The sequence below is a fragment of the Gigantopelta aegis genome, chromosome 4 (genome assembly GCF_016097555.1).
Source record: "Gigantopelta aegis isolate Gae_Host chromosome 4, Gae_host_genome, whole genome shotgun sequence".
NCBI classification, from domain to species: Eukaryota; Metazoa; Mollusca; class Gastropoda; order Neomphalida; family Peltospiridae; genus Gigantopelta; species Gigantopelta aegis.
In genome coordinates, this window is record NC_054702.1 from 50,544,926 (window position 1) to 50,563,262 (window position 18,337).

At 36.4% G+C, this 18,337-nt stretch overlaps 1 protein-coding gene across 4 annotated transcripts in view; it reads left to right on the forward strand.

The window, feature by feature from the left end:
* Positions 1–13: 13 nt before the first annotated feature.
* Positions 14–18,337, forward strand: part of LOC121370680 (serine/threonine-protein kinase 40-like) — a 32,485-nt gene continuing 14,161 nt past the window's right edge. The window contains exons 1-6 of one of the 4 annotated variants that reach the window (XM_041496078.1): positions 15–224; positions 665–796; positions 8,766–8,996; positions 10,964–11,049; positions 11,914–12,048; positions 12,400–12,630. In XM_041496078.1, coding sequence (XP_041352012.1) covers positions 8,840–8,996; positions 10,964–11,049; positions 11,914–12,048; positions 12,400–12,630 — 609 coding nt within the window. In that variant the 5' untranslated portion in view covers positions 15–224; positions 665–796; positions 8,766–8,839. Of the gene's footprint in view, positions 225–424; positions 546–664; positions 797–8,765; positions 8,997–10,963; positions 11,050–11,913; positions 12,049–12,399; positions 12,631–18,337 lie in introns of those variants that run through there. The other 3 variants (XM_041496077.1, XM_041496080.1, XM_041496079.1) reach the window with 3 other exon arrangements.

The following is an 18,337-nucleotide window of genomic DNA, read 5'->3' on the forward strand; positions in this document are numbered from 1 at the left end:
TAGCTTTTTAATTTTGTTGTGTTTTTTCCATTTTCTAATAGAGCTCCCATAAATGTATATAATGTAATTGTTTTTGTTTGATTTCATTTATATGTTGCGTTACTCAAACTTTGATCTTACGATTCTAGGGAAAGGAGAATATGTACAATTACGAATTTTTAGAGAAGCATACCTAACAGCGAAATTTCCCCGGAATTTGACACTTTGGATAAAACTGAAAAAAGGTAAGACATGTATGTGAAAAAAACCTTTTTAAAAAACTGACTTAATATGTTTTGGTTAAATGCCGGGGAAAATACCATAAAATAACTCATAAAGTTTAGCCCCCCCCCCCCCCCAAAAAAAAAGAAAAGAAAAAAGAGAAAGAAAACGAAGACTAGCTCTGTTATGTGTAAAATGCAATGTTAGCTGCAATTGGAGGATAATTTAGGAAGAAATGAAAATGTCTGCTTCCATATATTTTTGTTGTTTTTGTTTATAAATGTTAATCGTTTCAACTTTGTGACTTTGTCATAAATATATCTCCAAAATTCACTTGCTTTACAGTACGTACTAGATGTTATAAATGTTACAATCTTCTTAATATCGATTCTAATATTATATGAATGTTAAAACCTAAAACTAGGGACTACGGTCAATGACGGTCACTTTTCCGACTTTTCAGCGGCGGGATGTGGCCCACAGATAAAGCGTTCGCTTGATGCGCGGTCAGTCAAGGATTGATCCTCGTCGGTGGACCCATTGAGCTATTTCTCGTTCCTGCCAGTGCTCCACAACCGGTGTAACAAAGGATGTGGTATGTACTATCCTCTCTGTGGTATGGTGTATTATATATAAAAGATCCCTTGCTGCTAATTGAAAAGAGTAGACCATGAAGTGGCGACAGCGAGTTACCTCTCTCAATATATGTGTGGTCCTTAACAATATGTCTGACGCCATATAACCGTAAATCAAATGTGTTGAGTGCGTCGTTAAATAAAAACATTTCCTTCTGACTTTTCCCACCATAATGTGACCATTTGGGCCTTGTTAAAGTTGTTTTGGCTTTGTAATATATAAATTAACATATAACATATCCAACGGTACTTTTTATTTTGAATTATCTAAGGCACACTCGAGCGGGAATCATGGGATGCATGACAAAACATAGTTTAGAAGGAAAGGAAGGGGTGGCTGTCAAAGAATTTATTTTAATTCATAAATTAAAATGCAACCAGTCATGGCCATTTTGTTTTAATAGATATATGTATTAAAAGTAAAATACACAAAGAAAATACATTATATTGCAATCATCATAACATTGACAGGGACATGAGGGCGGGGATTCCCGGGAATGTTGATAAGCATTATGTATTGTCTGTTGTCCTGTTTTGGTGGTTGCATCATTTGTGCTGTCTTAGCTATGTCTGTGAGCCTGTTGCTTGATTTTGTGGCACCAGAAAAAAAGTTTGTTTTATTTAAAGGAAACATGTCACGTAAACCATATTTGGCACCAACCATGTACAATTAATTATAAATTGAATCACCTAAAAAAAATTTTTTTATAAAAAATTAATTACTTAAAATATCTCCATAAAAGAACCCCAGATACGAGCTCTTAGCGGAAATTGCCGATCTTTAATGAGCAGGGCAGTCACGAGGTCCGTGACGTCAGAGACGCGTCGCTTGATCTGAAGCCTTACACTTAAAAGCATTAGTCCGTACCACTCATAAAGAATCTAAGACTTGCACAGCTTACCAAAACAATGAGTGTTCGTTTGCAAAACGTTTTGCCGTATCAATATGAGCTGTTAGTAAATGAAGAAAGACACACATTTACTTACAACAGTGATACTGAAGAAAAAACGGATAGCGAGTCAGAGGGTGGAGAAACTGATGGTGCCAGACCAGACCGGTCGACCAATTTACAGCCCGGAGCCCGAAGGTAACCCGGAGACAAAACCAAAACTCGGATGCTAATGCCGAGGTGTATACTGTTCATATTTAGCATAAAGATACACCACGATATGATGTATTTAAATATGTAAAAAATATAAATGTAGGACAAACATTTTTTGGTTTTTTTTTGTTGTTGAAAATATCGCATTTTTTATGTTCGGGCTGTACATAATGAAATCTGTATGCACAGTGTAAACAAACGCTCTAATTTACGACAAGGCGCTTCACTTTCATTAACCTGGCTTGTAAAACAACATAAATGACTTGAGAGTATAATCAACTTTTAAACTAAATATATTTCTATTTGCATCAATAGAATGAAATGGGGTTATAGTATTTTTCTCTCATAAAAAAAGTAGCATATTATTAGGCCTATTGGTAGGGTGCGTTAGAGTAAAAACGACCACTCACGATACCCAAGTGATAATTTTCTTTTCTTTGGTACTACGTAATTGGTCAGTTTTGTAATTTTAGATGGGAAAGTCTACTTAATCAAGGGTTTTACAGCATTATTTACAGTAATGAAGCAGGGCGGCTGATAATGTTCATTAACATTGTACTATAGTCGCGACAGGTTACGCCACAATACCCTGTGATCTTAAAAAAACTGGCACGTATTTTGTACGTATCTCTAGACCGTGGTAATCACTTACCTGGTCGATAACCCTGCAATATACACCTGCCAATCAGGAATCACATGTGCAGGCCACGGAAAGAAAGGACCAATTAACTAAAACAACACTCCGATTCTCAAGTCAGCCCGTGGATGAAACATAATAGTTATTTCGACACCGACAGTAATGGTTTATTTTGTATTGAACTTCGTGTTGCTTTGGGGCTTCGGGCGATGAGGAACGTTTTTGTGACGAAGATTAAAAACATATTTAAAATTATTATTGTTTTCTACATGTTTTTTAAAAACATATTTAAATACATCGTACTGAGATGTATCCTCATGCCAAATCCCATGTTTGTATATGCCATATTTAATTACTTGTTGACGTTTCCTTCTTCGGACGGTGAATACAGATTTTGTTATGTAGGCCTACAGCCCTAACATGAAAAATCTTTTTTTTTTCAAAACAAAAATAAAAATAAAAAATTCTACATTTTTGTTTTAACATATATAAATACATCATGCTGAGGTGTATCTTTGTGCCAAATATGTACAATGTACACCTCGGCATTCGCAACCGAGTACTGTTTTTGTCTCCGGGTAACGTTCGGGCTCCGGGCTGTAAATGGGCCGACACCAAAGTACTATGCGGTGTTGGTGTCCAATCTTTTCTTTTGCGATAAAATACATGCGTCTTTCTTCGGATACCATCCTTGTGAAAACCATAAAAAGACAATCCCGATCGTTTAAACTGTTTATTTTTACACCCAAAGGCCGCGCAGTACGGCACTGTTGAACTGGGAACTGGGAACTGTATTAACGTGCCCCTATCCAAAAAGGTTCAGGCACGCCCACTACGGATTTAGCCTCTGACTTCTGAAAAGATCGTAAGCCCCTTACTCCATATATAAACAGTTAACAACAATGGAAGAGTACAGCGGCTCTGACGTCACTTCCCTTTTTTTCCGAACGATCACGAAGAAATATGCATAAATCGTACTTTGATACTGATTAGCGTAATTTCTTCATTTTAAGTTGACTACACGTATTTTATTGTTATAAAGTTATTTGTATATTATTTTTATATCATTTTTCTTTTAAAATGAGCTATAATATGGTCTCGTGTCATGTTTCCTTTAACGACACCACTTGAGCACATTTATTTTTTTATCTTATCATCAGCTATTGGACGTCAGACATATGGTCATTCTGACACTGTTTTTTAGAGGAAACCCGCTGTCACCACATAGGCTTCTCTTTTACGACAGGCAGCAAGGGATCTTTTTTTTGCGCTTCCCACAGGCAGGATAGCACAAACCACGGCCTTTGTTGAACCAGTTATGGATCACTGGTCGGTGCAAGTGGTTTACACCTACCCATTGAGCCTTGCAGAGAACTCACTCAGGGTTTGGAGTCAGTATCTGGATTAAAAATCCCATGCCTCGACTGGGATCCGAACCCAGTACCTACCAGCCTGTAGACCGATGACCTAACCATGACGCCATTGAGGCCGGTTTGTGGCACCAGTGTCACTTTTGACTCTCAAGACACTTAACACTTAATTATTAATTATTATCTATGGATAGGTGTTCCTCGAGTTCTTCATTTATCTGTAATGTAATGCAGAATCGGACAATTTGTTTTTACCCCAATTTTTAACGACCCTTACCCCTCTAATAAGGAATATGCAATAATATATGGGCAACCCAATGTAAATTTTATGTATTTAAATATTTTATTTGCCATCCATGAATAGAGGTGGCGGGCAAGCCTAAATAAATAATACCAGGAAATAATGCAAACTTTAAAAAAATGCCCATAGCTTATGAATGAACACCCCAGCAAATGTCACCCTAAAATTATAGGTTCATGCAGGACTTATCAAATTAAAGTTTTTATCTAATAATAAAAAAGAGCAGGGTATAGGATGGGAGAAAAACATGTTTAAAGTGGCCTACAATTGTCATATAACATTACCATTTTGAATGGTGATATAATCCTGACAATGACATCAAGCTATGGGACCAGGGGTGCACATATTGGTTGTCCGCATGCCAGGGACAACCAAAATATGTTGTGGGCAACCATTCTTTGTCCAAACAGTTGCCTGATGGGCAACCAAGAAAATCATAAAACAAATAAAATGAAAAACAAAACTTCACGAACACTCGGACAGTCATGGGCAATTCAAAAGTATCAGCACTGACAACTTGACTGACACGTGATATAAATATCCACCCTAATGCTGCCATTCACTTAGCTGTGCAAGATTTTGGCAGGAGGAAGTTTGGAAAAGCCATATGCCAGATAAAATTAAAGTTTTTATCTAATAATAAAAAAGAGCAGGGTATAGGATGGGAGAAAAACATGTTTAAAGTGGCCTACAATTGTCATATAACATTACCATTTTGAATGGTGATATAATCCTGACAATGACATCAAGCTATGGGACCAGGGGTGCACATATTGGTTGTCCGCATGCCAGGGACAACTTGACTGACACGTGATATAAATATCCACCCTAATGCTGCCATTCACTTAGCTGTGCAAGATTTTGGCAGGAGGAAGTTTGGAAAAGCCATATGCCAGATAAAATTAAAGTTTTTATCTAATAATAAAAAAGAGCAGGGTATAGGATGGGAGAAAAACATGTTTAAAGTGGCCTACAATTGTCATATAACATTACCATTTTGAATGGTGATATAATCCTGACAATGACATCAAGCTATGGGACCAGGGGTGCACATATTTCGTCCCCAAACTACCAATTCTTGCTACAAAATATTTCCTATTCACCCTAAAAATCTAGTCAACGCATGTCAATACTGACGACTTGTGCTGACTGAGTGTGATTTTGTTAGACACCATCTGGCAAGCTTTAATCTAATTAATAATGAAATATTTCTTAAATGTTGTCATTATTAACTTTACTTCATAATGAGTTCTGTATTTTGTAAAACATGTTTTTCATGTTTTAAGTTCTTCGTATGGTTTAGTAATATCACCAATATAAAATATGTATTTGGTGGTGAAATAATCCAGATAGGGACAAACTAGTAGTACTATGTAGGGTTGATTTGACATGAGACAAAATGTTTGGTATCATTGAAAATGCGGATCAGGAACCTAATTCACAAGGCTCTCTTAGGCTCTGTTAGACAACAAAGCATCCTCTTTGCAAGTCGTTTAGCATTGCACTGTGAGATCGTAAAGTTGCGAGAGTTTAGTGAATTAGGCCCCAGGCCTGCTACTCGTGATCGTCACGTGTACACTGTTTTACAGAGTATTCCCACTTTTTCTCACTCTAAGGAGCCGTTCAACAATTAAGCAATTCCTGTGGCATTTTGCATCATTGGAATTGTACACTGAATAATGTTGGCTAAAGTACGTCACAATCTTTGGGAATGGATGATGCAGCTGATGAAATGAGTATTACATAATTTTGTTTCTTCGCCCCCTTGTTTTGAGGGGGTGAAGTGTATGTGCGTGCATGTGTTTGTGCGTGTGTGTGCATGTTTTCCCCAGCATTACATGATGTTATGATGGGGGTGGGGGGATATACCCCCTAGAACTTACCATGACAGCCCAAGCGAAGATGAGCTGTAGATAAATAATGTTAAAAAAGGAATAAAACTAAACTGATAAGTAATGAAAATAATAAAATTATTTTAATTTAAATTTCAGTTTCATTTTAATGACAGTTCAAAATTGTATTCATAAAACTTTTATGAAATATGTGGGCAACCAAGAGATGATGTTGGGCAGCCAAACTTCAGCTACTGGTTGCCCATCGGACAACCATCTCAATTCCACATTTGTGCACCCTTGGGGACATTTGAATAACAATGTTTTTGGTGTCAAATAATTATAAGTTTGTGTATATATTAATACCACTGATTTAATTTGCATCAGCCATACAAGTGTAAGAAGATTTAATCCCTTGTGGGATAACCACTTTGCACAATATACCATACATGTGTAAGCAACATCATACAGTGGTTATTTCTTTTTCCCTCAAACACTCCATCTTTAACAAACTTATTGATGTCATCACCTGCACTAAATATTAGGAATACCTGTGAACGAGACATTGAGAAACTTATGTACTTACACTGATTTAATGTTAAAATAAATAAAACAATTGTTTTTCAGGGATAGCTCTGGGTCAGCAGAAAATTTCGCCAAATTATCTATTAAACTTCAAAAATTGCCAAAACCCCAGTTATTTTGTAACAAAATGTCAATTATTACATGAAATTATTTCGCCAAATTATCTGTTAAACTTCAAAAATTGCCAAAACCCCAGTTATTTTGTAACAAAATGTCAATTATTACATGAAATTATTTCGCCAAATTAAAATAAAATTCGCCAATTGTTTTTGAAATTCACAATTTGGCGAATTTGGTGAGTGCCAGAGCTAGCCCTGGTTTTTGTATAAGTTTAAATGCTTTATAACTTTGACAGGTACAAGTATATGATGCAGATATATAAAACTGGAACACTAATTGATCAATGTATTGGTATTGGTTATATTCTTGAGAACCCCCCATTTTTTAATTTGAAATGTAATTTTATCCCAATTCACCAAAAAGGGACCCTTAAAAAATTGTCTAGATAATACCCTGATAACATATAATCTATCCAACGGTAATTTTTTATATGATATATTTGACAAAAGGTACTTTTTATTTTGTTCATCTTTTAAAACTTACACATAATATTTTGTACTAAATTATGAAAAATAAAAACATACCGACCTGTAAATAGCGTTGTCTGCTCGTTATTGAATTTTGATGGGGGTCAAGATTAGTAGACCCGTTTTTATTTTAATGTGGCAAAGTATTGTAATAATATAACTAATTTTGAATTTAAATGATGTCACTATTTCAATGACGTCACTTTCCATCTTCTTACAGTAACAATAAACTGGGTACATGACATTTCCGTTTAAGAACACTGGAAAAATTCCAATGCAAAATTGGAATATTGTGTTTGTTTGAATATTACTAAAATTAAATGCACCTGAAAGTGTTTAAAGAAAATCTTGTTTTTTAAAAATTGTACTACTATTTACGAAATACGGATTTCAGGTAAAATTACAGTAGGATATTTTATATTTATAGTATACGAAGCCAAAACAAGAGTGCGAAGATTGACTGTCATTGACCTTAGTATCATTTCCATTACAACTGCAAAATTTAAAGTGTCTTCCCTATCCTGACTTGTATCATGAAATACTGTCAACGGGATATAGAAAAAAATGGAACCGTGCCAAATGGCCCCAAGAGAAAATGTTTACGGAACCAAATTGGACAAAAACAGAATCTAGCGTTGCAGGCCCAGATCTAGTCTGTGAAATGAAAGTTTTCAGAATAAATTAAATAAAAGATTGAAATGGCAGGAGATACCTTTCAACCCTTTGACAGTGACACTTTCAATCGAACTTTATTTTAAAAAGTCTATTTAGTAACAGATTTGTTTACTATCTTGTTTTTGATAATAAGATATAAATAAAATGAAAAACAAATTAAAGAAGACCAAAATAGTTATTGTAAAAGTTATAAAATATAACAGGTGCTAACATGTTAAGTGGACACATGTGTCTGCCAGAGTTCTTCTTTCTTCTTTTCATTCACTTGTTGACTACGTGTCGAGGCCAGCAGTGACTATGAATGATACTGTTCTCTGTAGATTACTTCTTGTGCCATACTGCCAGAGTTCTATGTCCTTAGCTTCTTAACTAGATGTGAAGCCAGTGTCTTGTAATTATTGTTTTGATAGATTTAAAAATAAATGTATTTCATTATTACATGTAAATCACAAAAAACCCCAACCCAAAACCCCCAGAACAAAAAACAACAATATGCCCCACCACCTAATTTAAAATTAAAAATAATTGTTTAGATAATAATAATTTTGTTATATTTTGTTTGGCCAACTAAAATTTGACTTTGATTACATGAAGATATTTTCTGACCAGTTTTGTTAATAGATATTGTACATTCAGACGTGCAGGCACGAATATGATCCATGTACAAGTAACTGTGTTGATATAAGTACACGTTCCTACACCTAAGCAATTGAAATTCCTCGAACTTATGGTTCCAGCTTACACATACATGTACAAGTTAAATATTGAAGAAGTATGTTTTGTGTAGATTTCAGTGTTGCTGTGATATGACAACTTCATTTTTGTTCTCCTTTTATTAGGTAATAATGGTGTTATTAGTTGACTTTGGTTGCTACATGTATGTAGCTTAACCATAAAAAGGTTGACTTCCAAAATGAAGAGAGGGACAGCTGCCAGTGCTTCAAGTCAGCCAACGGTACGAAAACTGCCTCGACTTCAGCCTTCTACATCACAGACAGAAAAACAGGGACTTCCAGACAAACATACCAGTTGCAAGCCTGGTTTGAAACGAGCAGGACATTATTTGTTAGGTGACAGCTTTTATCTCTTTTCACATACATTAAAATACAGACATTAAAATAAATCAAGAATTGTTCTGGTTACCAGAAATGTATCACATGGCAATTAAGTCAAGAATGAACAAAATCTTATTTTCGATAGCATCTGATTTAAAAACAACAGCACATACATGTACTCTGTGATCGTTTGTGTTTTGCAATTTTGAAGTAAAGTCACTTAGTGTGTATGACCACGTCTCTTAGTAATGACTGAAAATCATGGTCAGCCATTACACAAAATGTCTAAAGTGATTCGTCTTATTGTTGACACTTGCATACAGGCTTTTGGTCTTAAGTACTAAAGTATTGATAAAATCACATTTTAAGAACAAACAAGGATAAGTATATTGATTATATGATTTAAAATACTACTTAATATTAATTATTTATTATTATACAATAACTTAATATTCAACATTTACTACAGTTTCAGATTAAAGAATCTTATAGAAAATATGCTTAATAACACTTGAATATTACTAACAAAAGGTTCTGGTAATTAATGTTTCTCTGGTTTATTCTTAAACAAACAACACAGAATCTGCTATATTATTGATGTCTTATTATCTAGGAGCTTCTTTTCATCCCTGATTAGTTGTAATGGTTTGCCGGTTTATTCTTATTTGTTTATATCTTAAATGAGAGAAATGGTGCAAGTTCCTCCCAGGCTGAGCGTATGGTCAAGAGGAGTAGACTGTCCAGATCTAACAAGTGGACAAATGGGAGACAACATAGCTATACCTATCCCTCTTGTGGATAGGAGACGCGGTGACACACAAAATATTCTCGGAATAATCATATGTACGCAATTTGTGTGAAAGCAGGGATTCTAAAAGGGATGTTTAACACGCAATCAGTTCGATTTGTGTCCCCAGCGATTACTTACTGATGCTGATGTAAAAGAAAGAAATGTTTTATTTAACGGCGCACTCAACACATTTTATTTACGGTTATATGGCATCAGACATATGGTTAAGAACCACACAAATATTGAGAGAGGAAACCTGCTGTTGCCACTTCACTGGCTGCTCTTTTTGATTAGAAGCAAGGGATCTTTTATATGCACCATCCCTCAGATAGGGTAGTACATACCACGGCCTTTGATATATAACGAGAAATAGCCCAATGGGCCCACCGACAGGGATTGATCCGAGACCAACCACGCATCGAGCGGGCACTTTACCACTGGTCTAAATCCCACCCGATGCTGATGTAAACCGTACAAAGTCGGTGACGTTACGCCAAGCTGTTAATCACGAATCCAACTGTGGTGGACAGGGATATGTTAGGTATAACTGTGCTGGTCCTAAGAGATGCGAGTCCAATCGATGCAAATGTTTCAAAACCAAAATTCAATGTTCTAGCCATTGTCACGGTAGCAATGTGTGCAAAAACAAGTGACCTTTCTATACCAATATGTTACTTTCATGATTTGACACGGATTACTTGGTAACATTCAACTTCATCTTCATGTACAACTTCTGAAATGATTTGATTTGAGTTTAAATAAAGCTTACATTAGGTCTTGAGTGGTGTGGTATTATAGATAGCACTTTAGTAATTTTTGCATAATGGCTGACCATGATTTTCAGTCATTTCGTGAAATGCCTGGAATTTTCAGTCATTTCGCGTATTGCCTGGTGGTCACAAGCACTTCGTGAAATGACTGATTTCACAATATTATTTCAAACAATGTCTTTTCTGCTATTTCTGGTATATTAAAGTAAAGAAAGCTGAGGTTTTTATCACGTGCCCTGTTGGATACTTTAATTTTTCAAGTTATGACAAAGTAAGTCTAAGTGTTAATGCTAAGAGGTCCCCAGATACAATTTAACATGGTTATAAGAGTCCAAGAAATAACTTTAGACTAAGACATAGTTGCTGTTATTTTTATACAGATTTGTATGCATTAGTATACATTTTTTTTCTTTTTTTTTCAGGTCCACGTTTGGGTTCATCTCCTGTAAGAAGTATTGTACAATGCTTGGCAAGGAAAGAAGGAACAGATGACTTCTACACCATCAAGGTTTTTATATCACTTTACTGATACAACGTTTTGGTGTTTAGTAACCAGGCATTAGCATATTACTGATGTTACCAACAATATTATATAAATGTATAACTGATTTGGGTATTTATTTATTACTAATGAACTTCATGTACATACTACTCTTATTTAAATATTAAAGGTATGTACTATGTAGTCAGTGTTTATTAATAATACATAGATGATGGCAAAGGTTGTGCAATACCCCTCCGAAAAAGGAAAAAAAAGCACTTAATGACTTTATTTAAATTGCATAAAATGAAAACAGTCTTGATATTAGGATGGCAATATGAGCAAATTATACAGCCTGTTGGAGCATTTTTTTAAGGGATGGGGTGGGTGGGGAGTAGGTATTTGATGCTTGCGAAGAAGGCATAAAATCCATGATGGGGTGTGTGGAGGTATATCAGATGTTTTTAATATATTGACCCCCTTTAGCACCAGTGGCATAGACAGGATTTTATATTGAGGGGGGCATCCATACTGTCTATGAGTCGTGTTTTGGGGCAACAGGCAAATATAAAAGGTGGTGGGGGGGGAAGAGGTGTTTTTATTTGTCCATTCTTTGTCAGTACTGTTAAGAAATATAATAAGTAAAAATACTCTAAAAGTTCTCAAATTATTCTAAAGAATGACAGTACTAAGAAATACTAAATAAATATGTTTAAAACAGTTTCTTAAATTTAAAATTGTGCTGCTGTAAAACACTCATCCAGTGAGTGTAACACAATTTCTAAAATAATTACTATAATTACTTCATCATGTCCTGTAAATGACATATGGAGTAATAAAGTGTTTGTTTGTTGGTTTAACTTGACATTGTGTGCCTATTTTTTGATTTAGATATTGACGATGGAGGAGCCTGAGTGGGAGACACAGGACGACAGACAGGGCAAGATGTTGATGCACACCGAGTATTCACTGCTGTCTCTTCTGCATGGTCAGGACGGGGTTGTACATCACCACGCACTCTTCAAGGTACAGTTTGTCTTAGTGGTCAGACGGGATGGTGCATCACCATGCACTCTTCAAGGTACAGTCTGTCTTAGTGGTGCTACGTGACTTGTATATGTATATTAAAGGTTGCGATATGTAATGTCTTGTATAGAAGAAGGTGAATATATAAGATCCCTGGCTGCTGTTTTGCTAGATGTACCCTATATGACTGCAGCGGGTTTCACATAGTGCCAAAATAACCATATATGTATGTGAGTCAGCAAATAGCTGTAATTTAAGATGTAGCAAGATGTCCTCAAACATAATATTTCTTTCCTGTCCATAATAACTGCAGAGTTTGTGAAATGAGCCTTCCTTTCCTCTGTGTTTCAGGACGAAGCGTGGGAGGAGAGCCCGTGTGAGAATGGCCTGATAGACTACACTGGGCGCAGGAAGCGGCGACTGTGTCTCGTGCTGGACTGCCTCATTCCCCACGACTTCTCCCCGAGAACGGCCGATCTCGTCAACCTCCAGCACTATGTCATCAAGGAGAAGAAACTCACAGAGAAAGAAGCCATCGTCATCTTCTTTGATATTGTCAGAGTCGTCGACAGTCTCCATAAGGTTTGTGCTGTTGTATCTTACCTGCAGGGGTTCTTGAATTAAAAATATTCACTTACCATGGAACCAGTGAATTTGAACATTTATTGGCCATGCTTAAAAGTTCATTTGATGATAAAATAAAATACAATAACAGTTACCGAAAAAAAAATCCATCAGTTTAGAATAAAGTTACCAATTGACAGCATTAAACAAATGCATACTTGGACATTTATAAATTAGTATTTAATACTTATTTACCAAAAAATAATTAATTAAAAACAAATAAATAAAAAGAAGAAAACACTTTGTTAGCTAAAATTGTGTTACAGTTTAAGGCTAACACACTCTCACCCACAAAATTAGTAATAAAGTGAGACACAAAATTGGAACCATTGTTACATTTGTGATATTTAATCATGGAGTGTACTTAAAGAAAACATGACACGAGACCATAATATAGCTCATTTTAAAAGCAAAATGATATAAAAATAATATACAAATAACTTTATAACAATAAAATACGTGTAGTTAACTTAAAATGAAGACATTACGCTAATCAGTATCAAAGTACGATTTATGCATATTTATTCGTGAGCGTTCGGAAAAAAAGGGAAGTGACGTCAGAGCCGCTGTACTCTTCCATTGTTGTTAACTGTTTATATATGGAGTAAGAGGCTTACGATCTTTTCAGTCCAACAGTGCCGTACTGTGCGGCCTTTGGGTGTAAAAATAAACAGTTTAAATGATCAGGATTGTCTTTTTATGGTTTTCCAAAGGATTGTATCTGAAGAAAGACGCGTGTATTTTATCGCAAAAGAAAAGATTGGACACCAACACCGCATAGTACTTTGGTGTCAGCCTATTTACAGCCTGGAGCCCGAATGTTACCCGGAGACAAAAACAGTACTCGGTTGCGAATGCCGAGGTGTACATTGTACATATTTGGCACAAAGATACACCTCAGCATGATGTATTTATATATGTTCAAACAAAAATGTAGAAATGTTTATTTATTTATTTGTTTTTGAAAAAAAAAAAAAATTCATGTTAGGGCTGTAGGCCTACATAACAAAATCTGTATTCACCGTCCGAAGAAGGAAACGTCAATAAGTAATTAAATATGGCATATACAAACATGGGATTTGGCATGAGGATACATCTCAGTACGATGTAATTAAATATGTTTTTAAAAAAACGTGTAGAAAACAATAATAATTTTAAATAATGTTTTTAATCTTCGGGTCGGAATACGTCACAAAAACGTTCCTCATCGCCCGAAGCCCCAAAGTAACACGAAGTTCAATACAAAATAAACCACTACTGTCGGTGTCGAAATAACTATTATGTTTCATCCACGGGCTGACTTGAGAATCGGAGTGTTGTTTTAGTTAATTGGTCCTTTCTTTCCGTGGCCTGCACATGTGATTCCTGATTGGCAGGTGTATATTGCAGGGTATCGACCAGGTAAGTGATTACCACGGTCTAGACATACGTACAAAATACGTGCCATATTTTTAAGATCACAGGGTATTGTGGCGTAACCTGTCGCGTCTATAGTACAATGTTAATGGACATTATCAGCCGCCCTGCTTCATTACTGTAAATAATGCTGTAAAACCCTTGATTAAGTAGACTTTCCCATCTAAAATTACAGAACTGACCAATTACGTAGTACCAAAGAAAAGAAAATTATCACTTGGGTATCGTGAGTGGTCGTTTTTACTCTAACGCACCCTACCAATAGGCCAGATAATATGCTACTTTTTTTATGAGAGAAAAATACTATAACCCCATTTCGTTCTATTGATGCAAATAGAAATATATTTAGTTTAAAAGTTGATTATACTCTCAAGTCATTTATGTTGTTTTACAAGTCAGGTTAATGAAAGTGAAGCGCCTTGTCGTAAATTAGAGCGTTTGTTTACACTGTGCATACAGATTTCATTATGTTAAAAAAAAGAGTAAAGTTTGTTTTATTTAACGACGCCACTAGAGCACATTGATTTTTTATCTTATCATCGGCTATTGGACGTCAAACATATGGTCATTCTGACACTGTTTTTTTTAGAGGAAACCCGCTGTCGCCACATAGGCTACTCTTTTATGACAGGCAGCAAGATATCTTTTATTTGCGCTTCCCACAGGCAGGACAGCACAAACCATGGCCTTTGTTGAACCAGTTATGGATCACTGGTCGGTGCAAGTGGTTTACACCTACCCATTGAGCCTTGCTCACTCAGGGTTTGGAGTCGGTATCTGGATTAAAAATCCCATGCCTCGACTGGGATCCGAACCCAGTACCTACCAGCCTGTAGGCCGATGGCCTAACCACGACGCCACCGAGGCCAGTTTCATTATGTACAGCCCGAACATAAATGCGATATTTTCTAAAAAAAAAAAAAAAAAATGTTTGTCCTACATTTATATTTTTTACATATTTAAAAACATCATATCGAGGTGTATCTTTATGCTAAATATGAACAGTATACACCTCGGCATTAGCATCTGAGTTTTGGTTTTGTCTCGGGTTACTTTCGGGCTCTGGGCTGTAAATTGGTCGACCGGTCTGGTCTGGCACCATCGGTTTTTCCACCCTCCGACTCGCTATCCGTTTTTTCTTCAGTATCACTGTTGTAAGTAAATGTGTGTCTTTCTTCATTTACTAACAGCTCATATTGATACGGCAAAATGTTTTGCGAACGAACACTCATTGTTTTGGTAAGCTGTGCAAGTCTTAGATTCTTTATGAGTGGTACGGACTAATGCTTTTAAGTGTAAGGCTTCAGATCGAGCGACGCGTCTCTGACGTCATGGACCTCGTGATTGCCCTGCTCATTAAAGATCGGCAATTTCCGCTAAGAATTCATATCTGGGTTTTTTTTATGGAGATATTTTAAGTAATTAATTTTTGTTAATTTTTTTTTTAGGTGATTCAATTTATAATTAATTGTACATGGTTGATGCCAAATATAGGCCACGTGACATGTTTCCTTTAAAAAGTATTCTTGAAAGTCTTGCAATTTATGTACTTAGCTAGTTTTTGTATCATGGCAAAGCTATTGGAAATTGTATTATCTGGGGTGTGTATACTTGTAATAATTAATTATTGATATTGGTAATGGAAAGTCATAAACTACTTAGGGGTTTTGGGGATAATGGTTTAATCACACATTCTCTTTGGTGCAGTCTGGGACATTTTACACCTCAACCCGCAATGACAGCTCTGGTGTGTAATACATTTGTGAATTTCAAAACATTATTTGTGTACATAAAGGTTTAGAACACACACACACATACATGTAAATGGGGCGTACCGGGAACATGGTATTTTTTAATACAAATTGGGGACATTTTGAATTGAATGTTTTTTCTTGATCCATTTGCATTTTTGGGAAGTGATTAGTGTTCCGAATTATTTCGAACTCTTATTTTATGAAATTTGTAATAAAATAGTGTTTGAGGATTTTTACTAACAAACTGGGGACACACATATGTATACACACCTTGTGAAAAATACCATCAAACGGGGGACATTTTAGAAATAATAGAGTTGATACCTCTTCAGTAATTCATTTGTTAGTACATGTCATGTGCTGATATTTTGGACGTGGACTCCATGAAGTTGTGGTTGTTTACAAGTTGGTCCGCTCTTCTTTAGATGAAAAAAAGTCCGATACACTTAGACTTCTTGTATACGTGAGATGTTTAGTTGCAGCATAGAGCTGGGGCCAATGGACAGTTGAACGGCTACTGGTCATATTATATATATATATATATATATATATATATATATATACTGAACAAAAAAAGAAACTTCCGATTTGTACATATAGTATTTGTTGTGTTAAAGAATTCATTGTGTAATGAAATTATATAGGTAGTATTAGCCTTGAGCTGTATTATCAGGATTCATGAATTTTATCGATTATTTTTGCACTGTTAATCGTCGACAACGTGAAATTCAATTTGCACGTGCATGCATGGTTCGACATGTCCCGTGTAGTATTCGGTCAATTTGTTTTACTTGTCTTACTGACACTGTTGTCAAGTGAATAAAAACGCTTCAAAATTTGTAAAAAAATTAAAGTTTTTTTACATTGTAGCATTTTTAGTATGACAAGAATACCCAATAATTTACACGAACGGGCGATTAACATGCTTGATGCTGGTATGTCGACAGAAGATATTGCAAGGCATGTTGGGAGTTCTAGTCGAGTGATACCAAATCTTCGCATAAGATTTCGAATGACAGGAAGCACCAACGACTTGCCACGCCATGGACGTCTGCATGTTACAACGCGTGGTCAAGACCGCTATATCATGAACACGCATTTGCGCAATCGATTCATGATGGCAGGGTGCGCGTCTACTGTAGGAGAAATGAACGCTATGCTGACTGTTGTGTTCTTGAACGAGATCGTTTCAGGGGTGGGGGTCGTGTAATGGTCTGGGCAGCCATTGCCCATGGTTATCGTTGACCACTAGTCATCATTGATGGCATTTTAAATGCTCAATGTTACCGCAATGACATTCTTGCTCATCACGTCATTCCTCTGTTCCATAACAACGCCAACATCTCGATTTTTCAGCATGATAATGCCACCTCTCATACAGCTAGAGACACTGTCAATTTTCTTAGGACAAATAACATTGATTTCATTAATGACTGGCCCACTAAAAGTCCTGATCTCAACCCCATCGAGCATGCCTGGGATAGTCTGGACAAACGATTGAGGCGTCGTCCCAACCCACCCGCTAACGTCAACGAACTTCGTCAAGCGCTCATTCAGGAATGGAACAATATTCCACAGGCAGAAATCAACACTTTAGTCAATTCTATGCGCCTGCGATGCACTGCAGTGGTCAATTCAAGAGGTGGTCATACCTGTTATTAAGTGGGTGGGGTTTTTTTTAACCCCTACCACACTTGGTCAAAATTTCTCCCAGTTTCTGTTAACCTATAGCCATGATTTTTTCACCAAACGATGCATCATGTAACACTCTTTAAATGCATATATAACAATTATTCCCCCGGTTTGTTTTCATCAAGTTATGTTCAAGCAAAGTTACCGGAAGTTTCTTATTTTGTTCAGTATATATATACATACATACATACATAGATATATATATATATCAGTCCCGTAGGAGCCAGAGTGGTGGGGGGGGGGGGGGGGGGGACCTAGCCCCCCACGTTTTTCGCCAATTTTTATTTCGGGACTTTAAAGGTCTCACCAGCCTCGGTGGCGTCGTGGCAGGCCATCGGTCTACAGGCTGGTAGGTACTGGGTTCGGATCCCAGTTGAGGCATGGGATTTTTAATCCAGATACCGACTCCAAACCCTGAGTGAGTGCTCCGCAAGGCTCAATGGGTAGGTGTAAACCACTTGCACCGACCAGTGATCCATAACTGGTTCAACAAAGGCCATGGTTTGTGCTATCCTGCCTGTGGGAAGCACAAATAAAAGATCCCTTGCTGCCAATCGGAAGAGTAGCCCATGTAGTGGCGACAGCGGGTTTCCTCTCCAAATCTGTGTGGTCCTGAACCATATGTCTGACGCCATATAACCGTAAATAAAATGTGTTGAGTGCGTCGTTAAATAAAACACTTCTTTCTTTCTTTTCTTTCTTTCTTTAAAGGTTTCAGGTAATAAGCCGAAAACGCCAGAATCGCTATAAAGGGGTTAATATTTTTAAATTTTCCTTATGGGGCTTTGGGGCTTTGCGCCTGC